The sequence below is a fragment of the Sciurus carolinensis genome, chromosome 1 (genome assembly GCF_902686445.1).
Source record: "Sciurus carolinensis chromosome 1, mSciCar1.2, whole genome shotgun sequence".
Classification (NCBI taxonomy): domain Eukaryota; kingdom Metazoa; phylum Chordata; class Mammalia; order Rodentia; family Sciuridae; genus Sciurus; species Sciurus carolinensis.
This window is the reverse complement of record NC_062213.1, coordinates 99,145,802-99,165,381: the sequence shown is the minus strand read 5'-3', so window position 1 is coordinate 99,165,381 and position 19,580 is coordinate 99,145,802. Positions and strand designations below refer to the sequence as shown.

Sequence of the window (19,580 nt, the reverse complement as noted above, 5' to 3'; positions counted from 1 at the left end):
TTCGCTCAGTTCCATTGTCCTGCCTCAACCCCTCTGGGGCAGGAAGGAAGACCCTGGGCCCCTCTTCTATCTGGAATCACATAAATTCTCTGGTCTCTCCCTTCTTTTTCTCTGGAGTCCACCTTTTTCTGTGATAGTGATTATTTCTACGGTCTCCTCATCTCCCTCCAGCCCAGGCCTCTCTGTTAGGGGTCAGTGTCCTCTTCAGTGACAAAAGCCGCCCTAGATCTGGGCTCCCTGGGGAGGGAGGTGGCTGGGTCTGGCAGTTAGAGCTGCTGTCTCTCCATGGTGCTGTGGCACCCCTCCCCCACTGGGCACACAAATGGGCTTTATACAGCAAACAAAACCACCACCCCCCCAGGCTACACAGGCACGTGGACCCAGGCCTCACCATGGGAAGGAGGTGGTGTCAGGAACAGGAGAAAAGACAGCGCTCAAGACAAGTTCTCCTGGTCTTACTTCTCTTATTCTCCACAACCCAGGTTTTTAGACTTTGACTTCCCACCCCCTATCCCACCTGAACCCTAAGTCCTCAGCTCCTTCTTGTCCTCTTCTTCCCTAACTCCGACTTCTATTCCGGGGCAGCTCAGACACAGCAGGGCATTGGGAATTAGGGGCCCCCACCGGCTGCCCCATACCACCCAGAGTGCTACTCCTCAGGGGAGAAGCAGGGCAGGCGAATGAGAACATAGTGTCCTCTTGAGGTGGCTGGATTGGGCCCCAAAGCCTCCCTTTCTTCCTCCTGTCTGCTCCAGGGGATACCCATCTGAGCAGTATCTGTGAACAGCAGAGGAAAGAAGAGCTCACCCAGCTGGGCTCCTGAGCCAGGGCCAGGGCTCCGGTGAAACTCGCGCGCTCTGGCTCTGAGCGGGGCCATCCTGCATGCCTAATTGGCTATTTAAGGAGCTGCCCGCCAGCAATCCAAGGCACCCCCCCACACACACATACATCAGTCCAGAGCCACCTTAAAAGCGAGAGGCAATTGTGAAGCCGCTGGCCAGCAAGTGGAGTGGAGACTTCAGAAAGAGATAGAGGGCAGGGAGAGGCAGCAAGTGATTTTTCCTGGGACACAGAAAGTCACGGTACCCCAATGAAAATCAAATTCCCTGGAAATTCACAGACAGAGACAGCAAGAGAAAAAGAGATAAATATACTCATCGCCAGAAACTCTTCTTTCCCGCCTCTCCCTCTTTCTGTCTGTCCTAGTCCTCTAGTCCCCAAATTCCTGGTTCCCTGTGCCCCTTCCTTGGGATACCATGTTGTTCTTCGCCCTCCTGCTAGAGGTGATTTGGATCCTGGCTGCAGATGGGGGTAGGTACAACTGGATGTCTGTGTGTTGGTCTGGGCTGATGTCCACATGTCACCATGTGTGCTCAGTGGGGGAAGGAGAGGTAAAAGGAAGCCTAGGGGCTGGAACAATAGGCACAGGGGTGGGGGAAAAGTATATGGCACAAACTATTCCCTTTCTTTTTCCTTTCCCTTTTCACCTTAGCTGTTATTGGGGATAGGGGAGAAGTAGCCAGGGGCAGGGTCTGAATACGGACAAGTTCAGGAATTTCTTTGCAGTTCTGCAGAGCTCTTTCCCCACTGTCCTAGTCCCAGGCCACCCTGGGAGCTTCTTTATAAACTCTGCCAATTAGGGAATAGAGATGGGGGACATATCTAACATGGCCTGCCAGACCCTGATCTCCAACTGATAGCCTGATCACCTCATAGCTGAGGTCCTCTCTTGAGTCTACGGAGAGATTAACTTCCTAGTGTTTCTCTGAGAGTACTAGCAGTAATAGTCAATATTTGTTTGGACCTTTATAGTTTAAAGTGGATTTTCAGGAACTTCCAGGAGATGAGGCATTCTTGGGAGAATTGAGGAGCTCCAGAAATGTCCCCAGGAGCCCTACACCTCTTTTTTGTGTCTCTCATGCCTAGCACATAGTAGGTGTGCAACAAAGACTTCTTAGAACAAGGCAAAGGAACTGCCTAGAGGTCAGAAGAATGCAAGAGGATAATAGAACAGACTGAGCCAAAATTTCATATAAGGAGAAAGGAAATAATAGGGAAAGAAGAGGAAGGGACATCCAATCACTGTGTTGAGGATTTGATGGGAGGAAAAGGGCACCTCCAGGGAACAAGGGGATTCCATTTGTTGGAGTAGCCCACAGAGCTGGTAAATAAGAGGTTGCCTCCAGCTGTTCCTTGGGTAGCTTTTTAGAGTTGTCTGAGCTGAGGGATGGGCCAGTGGGATAGACCATGCTGAGATCCAAGACATCTTACAAGTTTGGGAAATTTAAGGGAATAATAGAGAGGGAAAAGAATGTAGGGTTTTCTCCAGTGTTTCTGGCCATTTTAATATTGCAGCAAAAATCTACAAGGCCTCCCTCTTCCCCTTGAAGCAGTTAGGCCCTGTGTGGGGGCTATACCGGCAGACCCCAGTCTTTCAGTCAGAGACAGGACTGGCATGTGACCCAGCTGGCAGCTCTCCTTTTTACACACAATGCTTCACTTTCATCCTGTCCCTGCCAGCCTGGCTGCCTATCCCCACCCACCACCCTCAACCTAGAGTAGACCCTGCCCTGACTCCCACCCCTCCAGATGCATCAAGGATCTTGGGAAGGAGAGGTTCCAGGTAATGGAGAGATTCCTCTAGAGCTAGTGGGGTCAGAAAGGAAGACTTGCAAAATTAATTTATAGATCAGTGCCTTCCTTTATGTAATGCTTCAAGGCAAAAGAATAATTCTCCCTTCTGCTCTCAGTAGCAGTCCCCACCCCCCAGCACACATACTTAATTCTTTCCTTTCTCCTCTTTCTGGTCCCTTTCCTCCAAACTCTTTGCCCATATTCTCACCTCACCCCACCCCAATCTTAAGTGTTAGATTGACTTGGCCCAGGCTGAAGAAAAGAGTAAGGGTTGGGCCGGCTGCACATTTAGATCCAAGTTAATTTTAGTTTCTAGGCTTTATCTCTTTTCATTCCTCTTACCCCTTTACTCAGCAAGCACAGAGCCTGGCTGTGATTTTAAATAGGCCCCCCGACCTTTCCGCTGAGGTGTCCGGTTTCAGGGCTTCCTTTGGGAAGTGCAGTGGTAGGAGGAGAGAACAGAGGGGGAGGGGAAGCAGTACAAAGGGCCCCTGGGAGGGGAGGGCCAGGGCCCTGCCCCAGACTGCACTGACAGTAACCAAAATTAACTCTGTCTTGCAGGTCACCATTGGACATACAAAGGTGAGAGCAAAACTCCAGGACTGTCGACACCCTTTTCATATTGGGACCTCCTTACCTGGCAGGAAGACTTATCCTGTGGTGGGGCGGAGTTTCTTTTAGCTTTGCACCCTAATGCCTTCCCCATCTCCCCTTGCCCTGGGTTGTGCATATATGACTCATAGACCCTGATCTAATCATTAAATCCCACACCTCCTGATTCAGCATAAAAGTCAATTGAGTCCTCAATAAATCCATGTGGGAGTGAGGGAGTTGGAGTGGAAAGAAAACTGGGCAGGGAGAAGATCTCTGAGCTTAGCTGCTATTCTCTTTACTCTCTTCATTTTTTCAAGTCCTACCCCCAACCTGCTTTTGCAACTGGGACACAGCTTGAGATGAGGGGTGAGGAAGAGCTAGCAGGATAGTTTGTGATCCTAGGGGAGGTGGAACTCTATCCCTCTGAACTTCTGATTAATGACTTAACAGAACTCCAGTCTCAATGCAAATTCCAGTGAGAGCAAGAAATGACAAAGTAAAGATAGCTGAATTCCAAGACCACTTGATAGAGCACCCCAAGAAGACCTTATCTCTCTTAGGATCATTTATTTCCCCTCATTTTATCATTCCTACTCCCTAATTCATCCTCTCTGGACATTCAGGCTTTCTATTCATTTCCTCTTCCCCTTATTCAGCTTTCTTGTCATCAAAGTACAGGTAAGAGCTACCACTCCATATTTATCAGAGTAATTGGGGAATCATCCCTGCCTCTGGGTTGACAAGGGAAACTGCAGCAGAGAGTCCAGTGCGGACTCCTACCTCGCCCATGCCTGGATGGGGGAAGTGTATTTCTACCTGCACACAGATGGATAACTTAGCAGGGGTGTTGAAGGGTGGCTGGGGCTGGAGGGCAGGACAAATGTCTGTGGTAACCCCCACCAGGCCCACATGGTCAGGACCATTGGCCAGCCTCTTACCCTGAGTGTGGAAGCAATGCCCAGTCCCCCATCGATATCCAGACAGACAGTGTGACATTTGACTCCGAGTTGCCTGCTCTGCAGCCCCACGGATATGACCAGCCTGGTACTGAGCCTTTGGACTTGCACAACAACGGCCACACAGGTAAAAGCCCAGGCTCCAAGGAGTTCAAATCTCCAGTTCAAATCTTAGGGGCCAAGGGAAGGAAAGATTTTCATAACATGAGTTTTCAGAACGCTCCATCCATGAACTGAGATATGAGAATGGGGATTGGGCTCCTGTAATCAAGGTGGGAACTAAATGCCTCTGATCAAGCCTAATGGGCAGATTAGTGTTCATAACACTAACTTGAACATCATTGAGAATAGGGGAGCTGTGCTAGAAAAGCATTGGTCTTTGGGAGGAATTATCTCCCAAGAAGTGGCAACTATGGGTGGGAATGACCTATGTTCCTCCACCAACTCTAGTTTGCTCTTTTCCTCACAGTGCAACTCTCTCTGCCCCCAACCCTGTATCTGGGTGGACTGCCCCGAAAATATGTAGCTGCCCAGCTGCACCTGCACTGGGGTCAAAAAGGATCCCCAGGGGGGTCAGAGCACCAGATCAACAGTGAAGCCACAGTTGCAGAGGTATCAGAGAACAAAGAGCTTAGACTAGGACACAAGGGATGACACAGGGACGACTGGCTCTGGGGAAAGAATCTGGACACTGGGAAAAGCCATGCTGGGGGAATAAGGCCAAGCTTTGGGGGACAGATTTAGAGCATGATGGGGATTGCAATAGTGGCTAGGGTCAAAGCCTTGGAAAAGGTGGGGTGAAGAAACATTAAATGATTGAATTCCCTCTCCCTTCCCTCAGCTCCACATGGTACATTATGACTCTGATTCCTATGGCAGCTTAAGTGAGGCTGCCCAGAGGCCTCAGGGGCTGGCTGTACTAGGCATCCTAATTGAGGTCAGTGGTCCCCAGTCCCTCCCAGCTCTATTTCCTCTGCATCCCTTAGGCCCATTTCATTGCCTCCCTCCTAATCACAGGCAACAATGCACCCTGACCTGTATACCCTGATTCTGTACATAAATGTCTTACTCCCAATGTGGACTCATTCCATACTCTCTCCTTTTCCTCCCCTTCCAGGTGGGTGAGACTGAGAATCCAGCTTATGAACACATTCTGAGTCATTTGGATGAAATAAGACATAAAGGTGAGATCTAAAAATCTATAGTGAGATTAGATTTTAGGGAAACTTTCAAAAAATGACCTAAGAGGCTTTTGGAGATGGCAAAGTTAAGGCCTGTCTGTGGGTTTTGCTTTGGGGAACCCTGTCTAGGTAAGTTAGGGTACAGCAAGAAGATGAACTTGTCTGTTCTCCCCAGATCAGAAGACTTTAGTACCTCCCTTCAATGTGCAAGAGCTGCTCCCCCCACAGCTGGAACAATTCTTTCGTTACAATGGCTCACTCACAACTCCTCCCTGCTATCAAAGTGTGCTCTGGACAGTCTTCAATAGAAGAGCCCAGATTTCGATGGGACAGGTGAGTCTTGGAGAGGGGAAGGAAGACACTTGTTATAATTTCAGACCCTTTCCCAGTCCCAAAGTGACTTCTCCCACTCTTCTCAGTTGGAAAAGCTTCAGGAGACATTGTTCTCCACAGAAGAGGAGCCCTCTGAGCCCCTCATACAGAACTATAGAGCCCCCCAGCCTCTCAACCAGCGGACTGTCTTTGCTTCATTCACTCAAGGTGACTTTCCAAAGTTCAGATGAGATGGGAAACCAGGGACTCAATGACAGGAACCAGGGAGCCCCTGAGAAGGAAAAGGTTAAGAGGGGAAGGGGTCTCCACTATTTACTTGGACTGGGAACCATCCCCAACCCTGGTGCCCAGTTGATTTTCCCAGGCATAAAAGCAGTGGGCAACTTCCAGTTGGGATGGGATCTGAAGCCCCACTGACCCAGGTTTTCTTCCTCTACAGTGGGATCCTTGTATACCACAGGTAAGACAGCCCTACCCAGGAACTAAGGGACAGGAGGAACTATCGGCAAGTGGGGGGAAAGTTCAATGTTAGTCCTAGGCTGACACCTTCCATTTTTATTTCCCCCAGGTGAAATGCTGAGTTTAGGTGTGGGAATCTTGATTGGTTGTCTCTGCCTTCTGCTAGTTGTTTACTTCATCGTTAGAAAGATTCGGTGAGGTCCTACTTTCCATTTTTACAGTCCTTTCTTTTATATTAAAAAGCATTCTCGGGGCTGGGGAGATGGGGAGATAGCTCAGTCGGTAGAGTGCTTGCCTTGTAAGCACAAGGCCCTGGGTTCGATCCCCAGCATCCAAAAAAAAAAAAGCATTCTCATATTTCACCTCTAATTTGCTTCACTGAGGACACTAGTCACTCCCATGAACCATTATTCCCCCTTCTAGGAAGAAGAGGCTGGGAAACCGTAAGAGTGTGGTCTTCACCTCAGCACGAGCCACCACGGAGGCATAAACTCCCTCTTAGACCTCATGAATGCCTTCCCTTTGTGTCTGTCAGAGAACCTCTAAAGTGGGGTACAGGGGTTGAACAAAAAAATACTACTAGGAGTTGTAGGCAGACACCCCGCATTTCCTGGACATCTCTCACACAGAGGTAAGGACGCAGATTCTCATTCAAGGAAGAACAGCAGAGCCTTCGGCCTCTCAAAACATGTAGGAGATCAGGAGATCCCTGTGTATTAACACAGAGGGCAAACTATGTTTAGTTGTAGGTAAAGTTGAAGATGTCCCCCCAAACCCCTCACCCTTCACCTTTATGTCCCTTCCCCTAGATGTATTATGGAATCTCCCCCAAGGAAAAAGGGCTTTTGCTGGGGTTATTATATTTTTTTTGCTCAATATAATTGGAAATTAAAGCTTCTGACCTTAATTCTGGCCTATCCTTTGGGGTTCTTGAGAGTGGGAGAGTTCCTCAGGTGGTAGAAATAGGCAAAGGACATAGAAAAGAAGCCTGGGTGATTAACTCCTTTTATCCCACCCCAAGGAGGGGACATCCAAAGTTTCCAACATGTTACATCACCAGCTCAGATTTCTGTCTTTGCACCAAAGCTATGCTTGGAGATCAGTGGTTGCCAGGTCAGCAAGGAGACTGGACAAGAGGCATGGGAGGGCAGAAATCTCAATTAATATATCATCCCCTCCCTTAAAAGTCAAGTTCCCCCACAATTATAAAGTCCTTTTTATTAGTCAAAAATCACAATCACCTTGATTAAAAGGATGGGACACTCCACCCTTAGCAGAAAATGATACAGTTTATAGAAAACCTCCCCACCCATCCCATACCCCAATTAAAAACTAGAAAAAATCCGCCCTCCTTCCCTGCGATGTCATGGTAGTCTGACTCCCCCAGTGGCACTGCAGCTCTGGAGTGGGTCAGCTCACCACAGCACCCTCCACTTCACCTTGGGGAGAGGAGGGATGCTGGTGGTTAAGGTTAAAACCATTAGTTCCAGTAATACCAGTTCCCAAACATGCACTTCTCCTTCCTTTCCCCCAGGGCCTGGGACCAAGGGAAAAGGGGACAGAAATGAGCCCAGCCATAAGGAAAAATTTGAGGAGGGAAAATATAGCCCAAAGAGGTTAGAAGAGTTCCAACATACCTCTTCCCTCCTCCAACTTAAAAAATAAAAATAAAAGGCAGTTTAGGGTCTTTATCACACCAAAAATGGTTCCCTTCAGACCTGAGAAAAAGACCAAGATGTCCAGTCTGGGGAGGGGGTACTGGAAAACTCAGAGATCATCTACCCTTGAGCCTCCATCCATTTCATCTCCAGGGCAAAGGCTAAACTAGGTCCCTTTTCTTGGCAACCTGCACTGTTCAGAACTGGAGATGGAGAAATACAGGGCGAGGAGATCAGGAGGGCACCCCAGGCCCAGGGGTCCCCCCCCAGGTTCCCTCAGTCCTCGGGTGGGATGCGCAGGGCAGAATACACCATCACCCGACTGTCCTCCTGCCGTCGGCCTGCAGAGGGGAAGGGGGGTGAGTCATGGGCAGGGTGAGAGCAGAGCATTGACACATAGGGATTCCTGGACAATAAGGGGGTCCCCAGGTGGTGGGGATAAGTGCAGATTCAAACCCACCAGTCACTGACTGGCTGAACCCAGGCTGCTCCTGGTAAAGCTTAGAGACTAAAGGTCACAAATGGACAAAGCAAAACCCTGAAGGTTGTTGGGATAGACCAACAAAGAGACAGAGAATGTGGGCAATGGACCCGGGCTGGGGCTGGGTTCAGTCATGGGCAGTGGACAGGCAGGTGGGATCTGTCAGGCGATCATTCCAGGTAGTCAGTCCTTACACGAGAGGCTGCGCTGGATACTTCGGAGGGACCCTCCCGCTGTGATGAAGGCCCAGAGCCCCATGGAAACAGTGACTGCATAGATGGGCAGCAAGCTGGCCTCATACCAGGGGTTCAGGAATGTCTGAGAATGAGGGTAAGAGTAGAAAAGAAGTTAGATTCTTTCTCTACCTAATCCCTATATACTTTTTGTGCCTCTGACCAAAACCTCCCCCAGACATCTTACTCAAATTCCTCAGTCTTTCCCTTCAGAACACCAACATCTTGTGGTTCAAGGGACTTTTGATTTTCAACTCCCTCAAAGGTTATGACCACTGCTGCTCATCTCAGGCCCTCTGCATTATAGTTTGCCTAATCCATTCAAACTCCTCCCAAGAGCATCCCAGAACAGGTGACATAACTGATGCTGAGATAACAAACCTGTAGAGACTCACCTTTCTGCCTCTGCCCATAGTAAATCAAAAATTTTAAGAGAGGACACATACCCCTGACCCATTTGTCATTAAATGCTTTTCTCCCTAACTCAGGCCTCTATCACCAACTCACCAGTCCCGATGTCAGTAGGTGACTCCCAACCACCAGGCCCAAAGCCCAGTATCGTCTCCTCTCACAGGCATCAAAGAACACAACTCCCCAAAAGGTATGGAGCAGGATAATGGCAGCTGTCAGAAAGGCTGCAGGGAGGAAGATGGGGATGAGATACATCCCTGATCTACTCCCAGCCTCCTGAGATGTGGAGCCAAAGAAGTCTCCCAGGGAAGGCCAATATATCAGATCAGGGCCAGGGATAAAAGGGACATGAAGGTAGGATTAGAAGTGAGCCTTACCTGAAGTCAGGAAGTAATAGGGTGAGTCTCCATGGATCCCAACCACACCTGGCCCAAGTGCATCGGCCAAAATATTGATAACAGAGAAGACACCACTGATGATACCGAAGGAGAGACCAGAAACTGGGGGGAGGGAGGGTGTCATCAATGTCAGAAATCACTGTAGCCTCATTACCAGTAACACCCTCCCATTCCCAGTTATATTTCACCACGCCTACTCTCCCTCCAGACCACCTCTCCTTGGAAATCAGGTATGAAGGGAAACAAGAAGTCACTCAGAACATGTGGATGTTTGGAGATTTCCTTAGGGGAGGGGGATATCCAACTCCCTCCTCAGGTCCCTCTCCCTTGGCTCACCATAGGCCATCTGGCGAATGGAGATGGGAGATCTTCCGTCCTCACTCAGCGATGCTAACCCCTCATCTGCCTTCCTGGGATGAGGTAGAGTGGGGGAACATGAGGGAAGGCAGGAATGCTCCTTTCCCTCTAATGTCTTCCCTTAGTGCCTCTTACAAACCACCACCCAAGGGCTGCCCCACTTCCCATATGCAATTCTCTGCCCCTCTTCCCTCCAGACCACCCCATCTTCTTACTTAAGCAGCTTGTAGTAGGCAAAGCGGAAGGCCTCCTGTAGAAGGACAGAGACAGCAGCACCAAAAATCAGGAGGCCATACTGGAGCCGGGCATCTGAGCGATCTGTCACATGGACCAAGATGAACCAGACCACAGAGGCCAGGAGCAGGGAGACCAGCCAGAAAAATGCCCTGAGAAAAGACAAGGGCAATGAGACAGGCAATGGTAGGGGCGGCCAGAGAAATCAAGGAAGGGAACCAGCCAAGGCTGCGGCATGAAAAGTGGAAGTTAGACTTCTGGATGGTCAGGGAGACAGGGACCAGATAAGGTGGGTGTCTCCACTAAGGAACTAGTCTGTAGGAATCTGAATGCAGGGGAAGGGGTATAAATCTGATTAGAGAGTCTTTAGAGAGATGAGAATCAGTGTGCAAGCACCGAAGGATGAAGTATCCATTCCTGGATCCTCCCTTTGCACACCGGACTCGGCCAGCCGAGGTCAGCACAACCCCCTCAGGAATCTCGGCCTTGGGCTGCCTCTGACATCGCTGGGAGCGAAAAGGAGGAAATGTGTTCGATCTCTGGAAGGCGGAAATCAACTGTGGGAAAGGACAAATCACCCAGACCTCGGATCCGACCCTGTCCAACCTTCACCTCCTACTTATCTCCCCCAACTCAGGCTCCCGGACTCGCCCTAGTTCCTCCAGCCCCTTCCGCTTCTATCTCTTCGACTCTCTCAGGCCTCTTCCACCACTCCCTACTCACCCCGCAACCAAGATGATAACGCGAAGAGGGTCCCCAGCCACAGTGATCAAGAAAAGCGCGAAGGCTGGGCCGAAGGCGACGAAAGTGCATCCGAAAAACACTGCAGCCCCCATGGCTGGGCAGCTGGGGGCGGGATGGAGCCCCGGCCAAAAGAGGCGAATGGGAGGAGCGCGCCAACTGGGGAGTCTGCGTGGGGGTGGCGACGCGACCCCGCCGGGGGCGCGATGCAATGTCACCCCCGGACCCCGGGGAAGGGGAAGGGGGGGTACCGAAACCCCAGAAGAGGGTCCGCCCGACTCCGTCTACGGAAGCCGAAGAGGGGAAAAACCCCGGCCGCAGCCCCATGGCCACCTCCCATGTAATCCCCACCCCCGGAAGGCCAATGGAGACTCGGTGAAGGCCGTGGGCGTGGCTGCACGACCTGCTGGGAGTTGTAGTCTCCTGGTCCTCCGAGCCCTAGACCTCGTCTTGGCAGTGGATCTAGCCGGTTAAAGGGAATTGGCTGGGGCTGGGCCTGGACCTGGCACAGATTCCTGGGTTCGGTTGCATCTTGGCCGCGGTTTCCTTTCATTACTTTGTAGGGAAGGGTGGTAGTAGTTCTACTTCTTGAAGGGCTTCGGAGAGGGAAGATCCTGTTTGAATCCAAGAGACAAATACAAAGAACACAGGATAGGGGTTACAGGGAGATACAGACGGGTATTGTTCTTACTTGAATAAGAGGAAATTGGCTAAAGTTGCTGCTTAAAGGATGAAGGTTAGACTTAAAAGCAGGAGCTCTTTGAACAAGCCAGTATTGGAAACATGGAATACAGTATACAACTAATGAAGTCTTCATCTGTGATGACAGAATCAGAGAGAAGCAAAAGGAGCCTGGATAGAAATGTTACAAAGAAATTTAGAAGGAATTGAGAAGTTAAAAAGCAATTAGAACAATGGGGTTGAGGGAAAAGTCTCATGTCCCCCTACTCCACCCCCAGACATTCAGTTCCTTTTATGTCGTACTTCCTCTGTTTATTTTCTGAAAAATGAATTTCACTGGTATCTATTCCCCAAACTGGAGAGAGAGGTTTCCATATTAGAATGAAGGAAAGTTAAACTAGGAGAGGAGGGTATGATCATCTCATTTGAATAGTGAGGGGTCGATCCTTAGGGAGGATGTTTAGGCAAAGGACTCCTAGGATGGGAAATTGAATCTGAAATATTGTTTCTAAGAGTGTAATCAAAACACACACACACACACACACACACACAAAACAAAAAAACTACAGAAATTATTTGAAGAAAACCAGGGTTCCTGGAAGGGATTTATCATTTAATATATGTATCCACTCACACAGATGTTTTATACTTTTTCCAGAAAATTCTGGAAAGAATATGAGGAATAGATCTGCACAGAAAGTCATGGAGCAAATCTTTCCCCAATAAGCTTGAGAGGACAGGCATCCTGGTCAGTCCTAAGGACTCCAGTGTGTCCTGAGACCAGCAGGCTAAGTCAGGGAAAGATAAGGGGGTGAGATGACTCTTCTTTGAGCTGTTAGCATTGCATCTCCTGACAGGTAAGAGCAGACTCTAACCTGTCTTGTGTATGGGTGATTTCAAAGAGACTTGCATAGTGCCTGGCTCATGGTAGATGTTAAGCAGATATTTATTATCTGTTTCAAAACAAAATACTGTTTTCTTATCCCATTGCCTGTGAGCTCTAAATTGCCTAGCAAACTGTATCTAATACAGTTTACTGTTTCTGAACTGAATTGAAAGAAAATTGAAAATTGAGAAATAGAATGATAAGAACTCTACCCCTGTAGTCCTCAACGAAGGGAACCGTACCAAGTGATTGAAAGTGGAAGATGGAGTATGGCATCTGCTAAGGGAAAGACGTTCTGTGTACTACTTCTTCCATTCCATATACAGGAAGTTTAGAAAAAAGGTGAGATGAGGTCAGCACTGACCAGAGAGGAAATAACTAGCCTTGGCTGAGAGATTTTTATCAGAAACAACTCAGCAGGTGCTTTGAGAGTCAAACAACATATATTGCTTCCACCCTCCATAGCCAACACAGGCAGACAAGAGGGACTATTTTCAGTCTAGAAAAAAAATACCCCTTCCTTTGAACATTTCCACTATGGTGAAAGAGACTATGATTAAGCCTCAGAGAAAAGAGCAACTCTGAATGGTGAATGGTAAGTGAGGAACAGCAAGAGAGCAAGCTTTTTGCAAGGACTGGGAGGAAAAAAGGATAGGAAAGGGGATAGAGGGTAAGCTAGACAGACTTTTTTGGTAGCGGCAGCGGGAGTACTGCATGAACCCAATCTAGGGTTAAGGAGTTCCATGAACAAGTTTGCATCTTTTGCCTCTCTCAGCTCTGGCTAAGGACTGGTGGTAACTGAAGATCTATCTAGTCAGCAAGTAGGCGGAGAATTCCGCCCCCTGGGAGAAGAGTCACTGGAACTCCCTCACAGCTTTGGAGCAGCGGGGGAGGCGGGGTAAGTTTGGTGGGAAACGGAGTAATTTCCTCTTTTTACTTTCACGGCGATATTGCAAAATTCAGAATGGATGTCCTCTTTGTAGCCATCCTTGTTGTGCCACTTATCCTAGGTAAGTCCATTTCTCTTCCTGAGCTTTTGCACTAGGTCTTCTACCATAAATGGGGTGGGAGAAAAAACTTGGAGAGGATGAGTTGTACATCTCAGTGGGGAGTAATAGAGCCTTTAAAAAAAAAAATTAGTTGTAGATGGACACAAACCCCTAATTTACATATTTATGTGGTGCTGAGTACTGAAACCGGTGCCTCAAGCATGTGAGGCAAGCGCTGTACCACTGAGCTACAACCTCAGTCCTGATAGTGCCTTCTTAATCTGTGCCAGAATCCAGTGATGGGGCAGGACAAAGATCAGTATGGTACAGCCACCAGGAAACAAGGAGATAAACAGAGTCCAGTCAAAGAAGAGAAGGTTTTTAGATAATGGAGGGAAGGAAGGTCCTTTAGCAAGACTCAACTCACTTTTTGTTCACCATAAAGTTGAACAAAATTAAAGGGACTAACAGGAGAATGAAGGAGCGAGGTGTATTCTTAGAAGTTAGGGCAGCCTAAAACTTAGTAAAAGAAGCCAGTTTATCTCCTTTCTCAGAGAGTAGAAGGAACACAAACACACACAAAACTTAGTAAAGACATGGCTGTGGGTTGGCCTTTAGGGTAGTGGAAAACTGACCGTCCTCAGGGACAGGGTCCCAAGAGTAGCATGGCTCCTTCCCTCTTTTGTTCCCCAGTCTGCCAGGTGTGTCTCATTGTTTCCCTTTCCCCTAGATCCTTGTGTCACTAGCTTAGGATTGGAGGGAAAATGTTTAAGGAGCTCAGGAAAGTGTTTAGCAGGAGGCCTAGAGTTCTTGATTCAATCATCAAAGGCACATATTTTTAGTTCTGGAAAGGAAGAAAACTAATGGAGAAGGTTCATTTAGTCCAACTGACTCATTTTAAGAAAGCGGATGTTAAATAGTTTGTCAAGGTTATTCAGCTAGTTAGCATGTAGGTGGAACTAAACCGAAATCTAATAGCTTGAGAGTGTGTTAGTTATTTGTGAGAGACACTGATGAGATGATTTCTTAGGCATAGCTCAGAGAACACTTGCCTAGCAAGTGCAAGGCCCAGGATTCAATCTCCAGCACTGTTACCCGCCCCCCCCCAAAAAAAAAAACAAAAAAAAAAAAACAGTAAATTCTGTAGCATATTGAATAGAAGATTTGGTGTTCTCAATTTCAGGTCTCTAGCTTCTTCCTTCTTTTGGGTTTAGTTCTCTCTTTGGGTTTATAGATGTGAAGGGATCTGTTTCTGTTCCAGGAGTTGCTGAGTTGAAAGGGCACAGATTAGCAGGCCTCAGTACAGGTATGGAATCCAGAAGACAGAAGAGTTTACAAGTGCAGAGGCAGGGAGATAAGAAGACCTTTGGAGGGGAGGTCAAAAGAAGAAAAACTGGTAGATTTGGGATCAGCCTCAAATGTTCTTTTGTTGTTAAGGCATTCCAGATGTCCCTTAACCTATAGTCCTTATCCCCATAGGACAAGAATATGAAGATGAAGAAGGACTGGCAGAAGATGATTATTATCAGGTGGCCTATTATTACACAGTCACCCCTAATTATGGTGAGTGCCTCTGACCCTAAGTGGGGTGAAGAGAGGCTTTGGGAATACTTAGTTCTGAAACTTTGCCATTCCCTTTGCAATAGAGCAAGTGAATGAGAGAGAAATTTGGCTATGAACAAAAATTATCAAAGCTCATGCTGTTATTTTTTCAAGCTAGTGATTTTTAATTCTTTGGAAAATGGTTGAAACACTTTGGAAAGTTTCAAATTTGTAAATTATTTTAGATACCTGATGAAAATATAAACAAGTACAACATTCATAAACATTTTAACATTAAAGTTAATTAGAAGTATATTATACCAATGTAGTTTACAACTTGAGCAAGTTGAAGTATTCTGAGCCATTTCTTCCCTGTTCATTTCTGGATCTAGAATTCCCTTTCTCCATTGTTACTGATTTTTTTTTTCCTCCCCAGATGACTTTAGTGCAAATTTCACCATTGATTACTCCATGTTTGAGTCAGAGGACAGGTTGGTGAGTGACCTCTACATCTTAGAGTTCAGGACAAATAAAAGTTAAAAAGAAACTGGGCAATGTTGAAATGTAACTGATCAGCAAGAATGGAAATTAGATAGCTTGAAACTAGGAAGTGAGTCCCAAACAGACTTGTTAATGACAGCTGGGGAGAAGAAGGAAACCAAACCCAGTAGCTTTACTAAGAACTAAGAACGAGGTGTGGTCAAAAGATTTATTGAACTGGGTGTGGTGGTACATTCCTGTAATCCCAGCAACCCAGGAGGCTAAAGCAGGAGGATCACACGTTCAAAGCCAGCCTCAGCAATTTAGCAAGGCCTTGCCTCAAAATAAAATAAAAAGGGCTGGGGATGTAGCTCAGTGGTAAAGCATCCCTGGGTTCAATTCCCAGCAAGTACCTCAAAACAAACAAAAAAAGGACTTGTTGAATGGGATAGGTAATACATTATCCATGAAGCACAGAGTAGGGAGAATCCCAGAGCTTAAGTCTTTTTGAGTGGGAGGAGTGACCTGGGTGATACTGGTGAAGGGGAAAACAGAGAATGAGGATGTTGGATGGAGGTGATGATAACTCTGTTTGCATTCCTACTGAGAGCAGAACAGGTTCGATAAGGAGGTAACAACAGAAGCAGTGGAGTCTACCATTATTCTTGAAACAGAACGTGCAGACCATCAGAAGCCCATAACCGTGAAAACAGTAACAATGGAAACAGTAAGTTGAATGCAAGTTAGAGAGGAGGGAGAGAAGACATCCTCTACCCAGATAGATCCCAGGGCTGGTGGTGTGGAATAGAGAGAGGGCTGGAATACTAGGCTTCGGTGGAGGGGGAAACCAGATAACTACTGCTGCAATGAAGGTGTTCATCTCAACTTGGCCATCATATATTTCACTGAGATGTAATATTAACCCTCTATTCAAAACACTGGGAAGATCCATTCTAATTAAATTTCAGTTCAATAGTACTTAATGTGTATGTATCTGTGCCTGAGGCTGCTGAGGATGCTGATGAAAAATAAATCTATGATGTTGCTATTACCCTTGAGGAATTTACAAAACTGATGTTCACATTTATGAAATATTTAGAATAAAATGAAAGGTATGTTACAATATTAAATTACATATAAATTTGAGAGCATGTGACATAGGCAAGTGTTTTAGCCATTGTAGGAAGAGAGATAGAGATTGAAGAAGAGAGTCTAGAGAATGGAAAGAGTAGGAATTAAGTAAAAAAAGAAAAAAAAATACCTTCCTAATATTTGCTTGGTGACTTTGCATAAGGCAAGATAGAACTAAATTATGGATAGTCTGAAATGTCAGACTGAAGTTTGGCCTTATAAGCAATAGGGAGCCTAGTAAGTCCTTCAGTATGCTAAAGAAATGATGAAAGTAGCATTTTAGAAAAAACTATTTGTCTGGTTTGTTCAAGATGAAATTTAGTAGAGAAAGATTCATCAGATTTGCATTGTTCCAACAATAATCTGCTAAAAGCCTGGACTGAGGAAGTGGCGTTATGAATCTAGAGGAGAAAGAGAAAAAATATTTTGAAGAAAATGCTTCATTAATAATTTCATCTGAGGAATAAATGAGGAGAGAGTAAAAATAACATAGGTTTTTAACATGTTTGGGAAAATGGTTGACCAAAATTGGGACTTTTGGAAACCACAGTGGTGTAGGAGGGAAGTTATAAATTTGGTATTGGCCAAGTTGAACTGATACTGACAGCCCTATGAGGGTGTCCTAAAGGCAGCTGAACTAGGTCAGAGCTAGAGTTCTAAGTGCAAAGTCACAGTTACGAAAGTAAATGAGCTCAACAGAGCCAGTTTGCACAGAAGCTCAAAAGACCACTGAACATGCTTGTAGTTAGTAGAAAGAGGAAGAGGAATCAAAGATAAAGAGGAGTGATTGGAGAGGCAGACAGATAGCCATGCTTGTGTTAGAGTCTAGAAGAGAGAGTTTAATATAATCAATCAAATGCTACCAAGAGACCAAGGAGAAGGAGATCATTGGTAATCCCTAAGAAAGTAGTTTTAATTAAGTGAAAGCTAGATTTTGTGGAGAAGGTACATTATGAGGAAACGGAGGCAGGTATAGACTAACCACCTGAAAACTCTGGTAATGAAAAAAGAATAGCCACAGCTGGAAAGGGCAACAGGATCAAAGAGCAACCTGCATATAGTTGACCACAAATGGGAGGAGCCGGTAGGAGTGGAAAGCAAAAGATTGACAATAGGGACAGTTAGATGTTTTTAAAGAATACAGTTGGTTCACTTTAGATTGTAAACTTCTTAAGGACAGGAACCATGTCTTCATTTGTATTTATATCCCCCCTATAGCACCAAGAACAGTGTCATGCACATAACACATAAAAATAGGTGTCATTAAATTGAGTTGGGGTCTCCCCGGTATGGTCAGGAATTGCAGGAAGAATTTTTTATAGTAATGGAGAGGAGAGCCAGATCTTCCTCTGAGAGCAGAGGTAAGAAAGAGGTTAGTGTAATGATGTGTCTATCCTTCTGAGGAGAAGTGGGAAGCAATAGAATGACACTGGACTGATGTAGGGGGTGTTTGTATTTTAGCAAAATCCAGATCTGAATGATGCTGTGTCCAGCCTGCAGAGTCCTGTTTCCCTTCTCCTGTCATGGGTCCTCCTTCAAGGGGGGATGTATTTCATGTAAAGGTGAGAGTGCATCAACTGGCCTTGGGGAAGTCTATGGAGTAATTCTTACTAGATGTCCTTGTCTAGTGTTTCCAGCCTTATCAATTCTCAGCTGCTTAAAGATAGAAGGAGGAGCTGGGCATGATGGCACATGCCTGTAATCCCAGAGACTCTGGAGGCTGAGACAGGAGGATTTCAAGTTCAAAGCCAGCCTTAGCAATTTAGTAAGACCCTGTTTCAAAATAACAAAATTTTTAAAAGGGCTGGGGATGTGGTTCAGTGGTTAAGTGCCCTGGTTTCAATCCCCAGTACCAAAAAACAAAAGACAGAAGGAGGATCACATTTATTAAAAAAAAAAAAAAATCCTCATTATCTAATCTTAAAAAAGTTTGGGAGATGTTGAGACAAAGATTATGAGTCATTAAGTTTTCTAAACTGTGAGGACTTCATGACCTCCTAAAGCAGAGGCAGATAGACTAGAGAAAAAAACCTCTCAACACTGCCAACATGCCTTGAGGAATCAGAGCTGGTTCCATTCTGGTCATTATTCAGAGGGCAAAATGGGTGGGTCCTATAATCTGGTGGAGTCCAGAGGCAAAGTTCAGAGTCAGAAGGGACGTTGGTTCCCTAATGTACTGGAGTGATAATGGGGAAAAGGAGCAGGGAAGATAAAGCTGTATTATAAGGAAGGAATTTTACGTTGGGATTCTAAATAACTATGGAGCATAAAGAGATTCAGTAGGGTGCTGACAATATGGTCCAACTGGTAGGGTGGTTGCCTAGAATGTGCAAGGGCCAGAGTTCGAGATTCAGTAGGAGGAGGAAGGAATGAGGAGGGGAAGGAACATATTTCCCCCAAGAGATAGAATAGGGGAATCCCAGCTCAGAATATAAATTTGAGGAGTTTTCCTAGAGGTAGGAAGGGACATGAAGAGACTTCATGGGTTCCCTGACCTTGTTTTCTCCTCTGCTTTTTTAAGGTGAGAGAAGGCTGCTATGACTCTTTGGATGGGAGTTTGACAAGAAGAAATTGGAAAATAAAATTAAAAATGAATGAAATAAATCTAGTCACTGTCTACTTCATGGAGGTCTGTTCTAAAGTCACAACACTAAAGAGAGTACCAGGATTTGGGGGCAGGAAGAGTAGATTAGGAATGGAATTAGGTAACATTAGAAGGAATTATGAATTGTAAATATACCTGGAATTTGGCGTAGAATGAACACCCACAGATGAAAGGATTATCCAGAGTCCATAATTTCCTCTAATTCTATTGCTTTATTAAATATGGTGTTGAGACACTATGCTTGAGGAGATAGGGTTGTGGTTTATTTAGAAAGCTTTTTTCTTTTCATAAAATAAGCACATTGTTAAATATAGGTAAAATATTAAGTGTTAGAACAGATTTGAAATAGTCACACTTTCCCCCAACTTCCACCTATACTTCTGCTCAACAATGTGCCTTTTATATTTAGTAATTATGGCAGGGACACTTTAAAAATAAGTATCCTCAGGACCCTAATCAGAATTGGGCTGCCCCCACATCAATGTTACAGCAGCACCATTCACGATAGCCAAATTATGGAGCCAAACTAGGTCCCTTCAACAGATGAATGGATAAAGAAAATGGATAAAGTAATTCAATGGAGTATTACTCAGTCA

General features: G+C 46.0%; 3 protein-coding genes across 7 annotated transcripts; 2 read left to right on the top strand and 1 right to left on the bottom strand.

Annotated features, from left to right (window-relative positions):
* The first annotated feature begins 257 nt into the window (after positions 1–257).
* On the top strand, positions 258–7,064 carry Ca14 (carbonic anhydrase 14). 5 transcript variants are annotated; one of them, XM_047559253.1, is made up of 12 exons: positions 374–482; positions 1,207–1,311; positions 3,196–3,216; positions 4,132–4,311; positions 4,654–4,796; positions 5,026–5,121; positions 5,302–5,368; positions 5,541–5,698; positions 5,785–5,905; positions 6,138–6,158; positions 6,267–6,351; positions 6,581–7,064. In XM_047559253.1, the coding sequence occupies exons 2-12, from the start codon at positions 1,257–1,259 to the stop codon at positions 6,645–6,647; spliced, it is 1,014 nt and encodes a 337-aa protein (XP_047415209.1). In that variant the 5' UTR covers positions 374–482; positions 1,207–1,256; the 3' UTR covers positions 6,648–7,064. The 5 variants fall into 5 exon arrangements, with proteins under 5 accessions (XP_047415199.1, XP_047415209.1, XP_047415215.1 ...); XM_047559259.1 differs by lacking the exon at positions 374–482 and adding an exon at positions 3,885–3,906 and having other exon boundaries at positions 508–1,311; XM_047559243.1 differs by lacking the exons at positions 1,207–1,311; positions 3,196–3,216 and adding an exon at positions 3,902–3,906 and having other exon boundaries at positions 258–482.
* A 294-nt stretch (positions 7,065–7,358) lies between these two features.
* Aph1a (aph-1 homolog A, gamma-secretase subunit) lies at positions 7,359–11,001 on the bottom strand. The gene is made up of 7 exons (XM_047559264.1): positions 10,653–11,001; positions 9,911–10,081; positions 9,675–9,748; positions 9,318–9,440; positions 9,037–9,164; positions 8,491–8,614; positions 7,359–8,156 (listed from the first exon to the last, which is right to left on the bottom strand). Exons 1-7 carry the CDS (start codon positions 10,763–10,765, stop codon positions 8,092–8,094), a joined length of 798 nt encoding a protein of 265 aa, XP_047415220.1. The 5' UTR covers positions 10,766–11,001; the 3' UTR covers positions 7,359–8,091.
* A 2,122-nt stretch (positions 11,002–13,123) lies between these two features.
* On the top strand, positions 13,124–18,993 carry C1H1orf54 (chromosome 1 C1orf54 homolog). Its single transcript, XM_047559269.1, has 6 exons — positions 13,124–13,247; positions 14,706–14,789; positions 15,205–15,263; positions 15,862–15,975; positions 17,841–17,941; positions 18,901–18,993. The coding sequence occupies exons 1-5, from the start codon at positions 13,202–13,204 to the stop codon at positions 17,937–17,939; spliced, it is 402 nt and encodes a 133-aa protein (XP_047415225.1). The 5' UTR covers positions 13,124–13,201; the 3' UTR covers positions 17,940–17,941; positions 18,901–18,993.
* Positions 18,994–19,580: the final 587 nt, after the last annotated feature.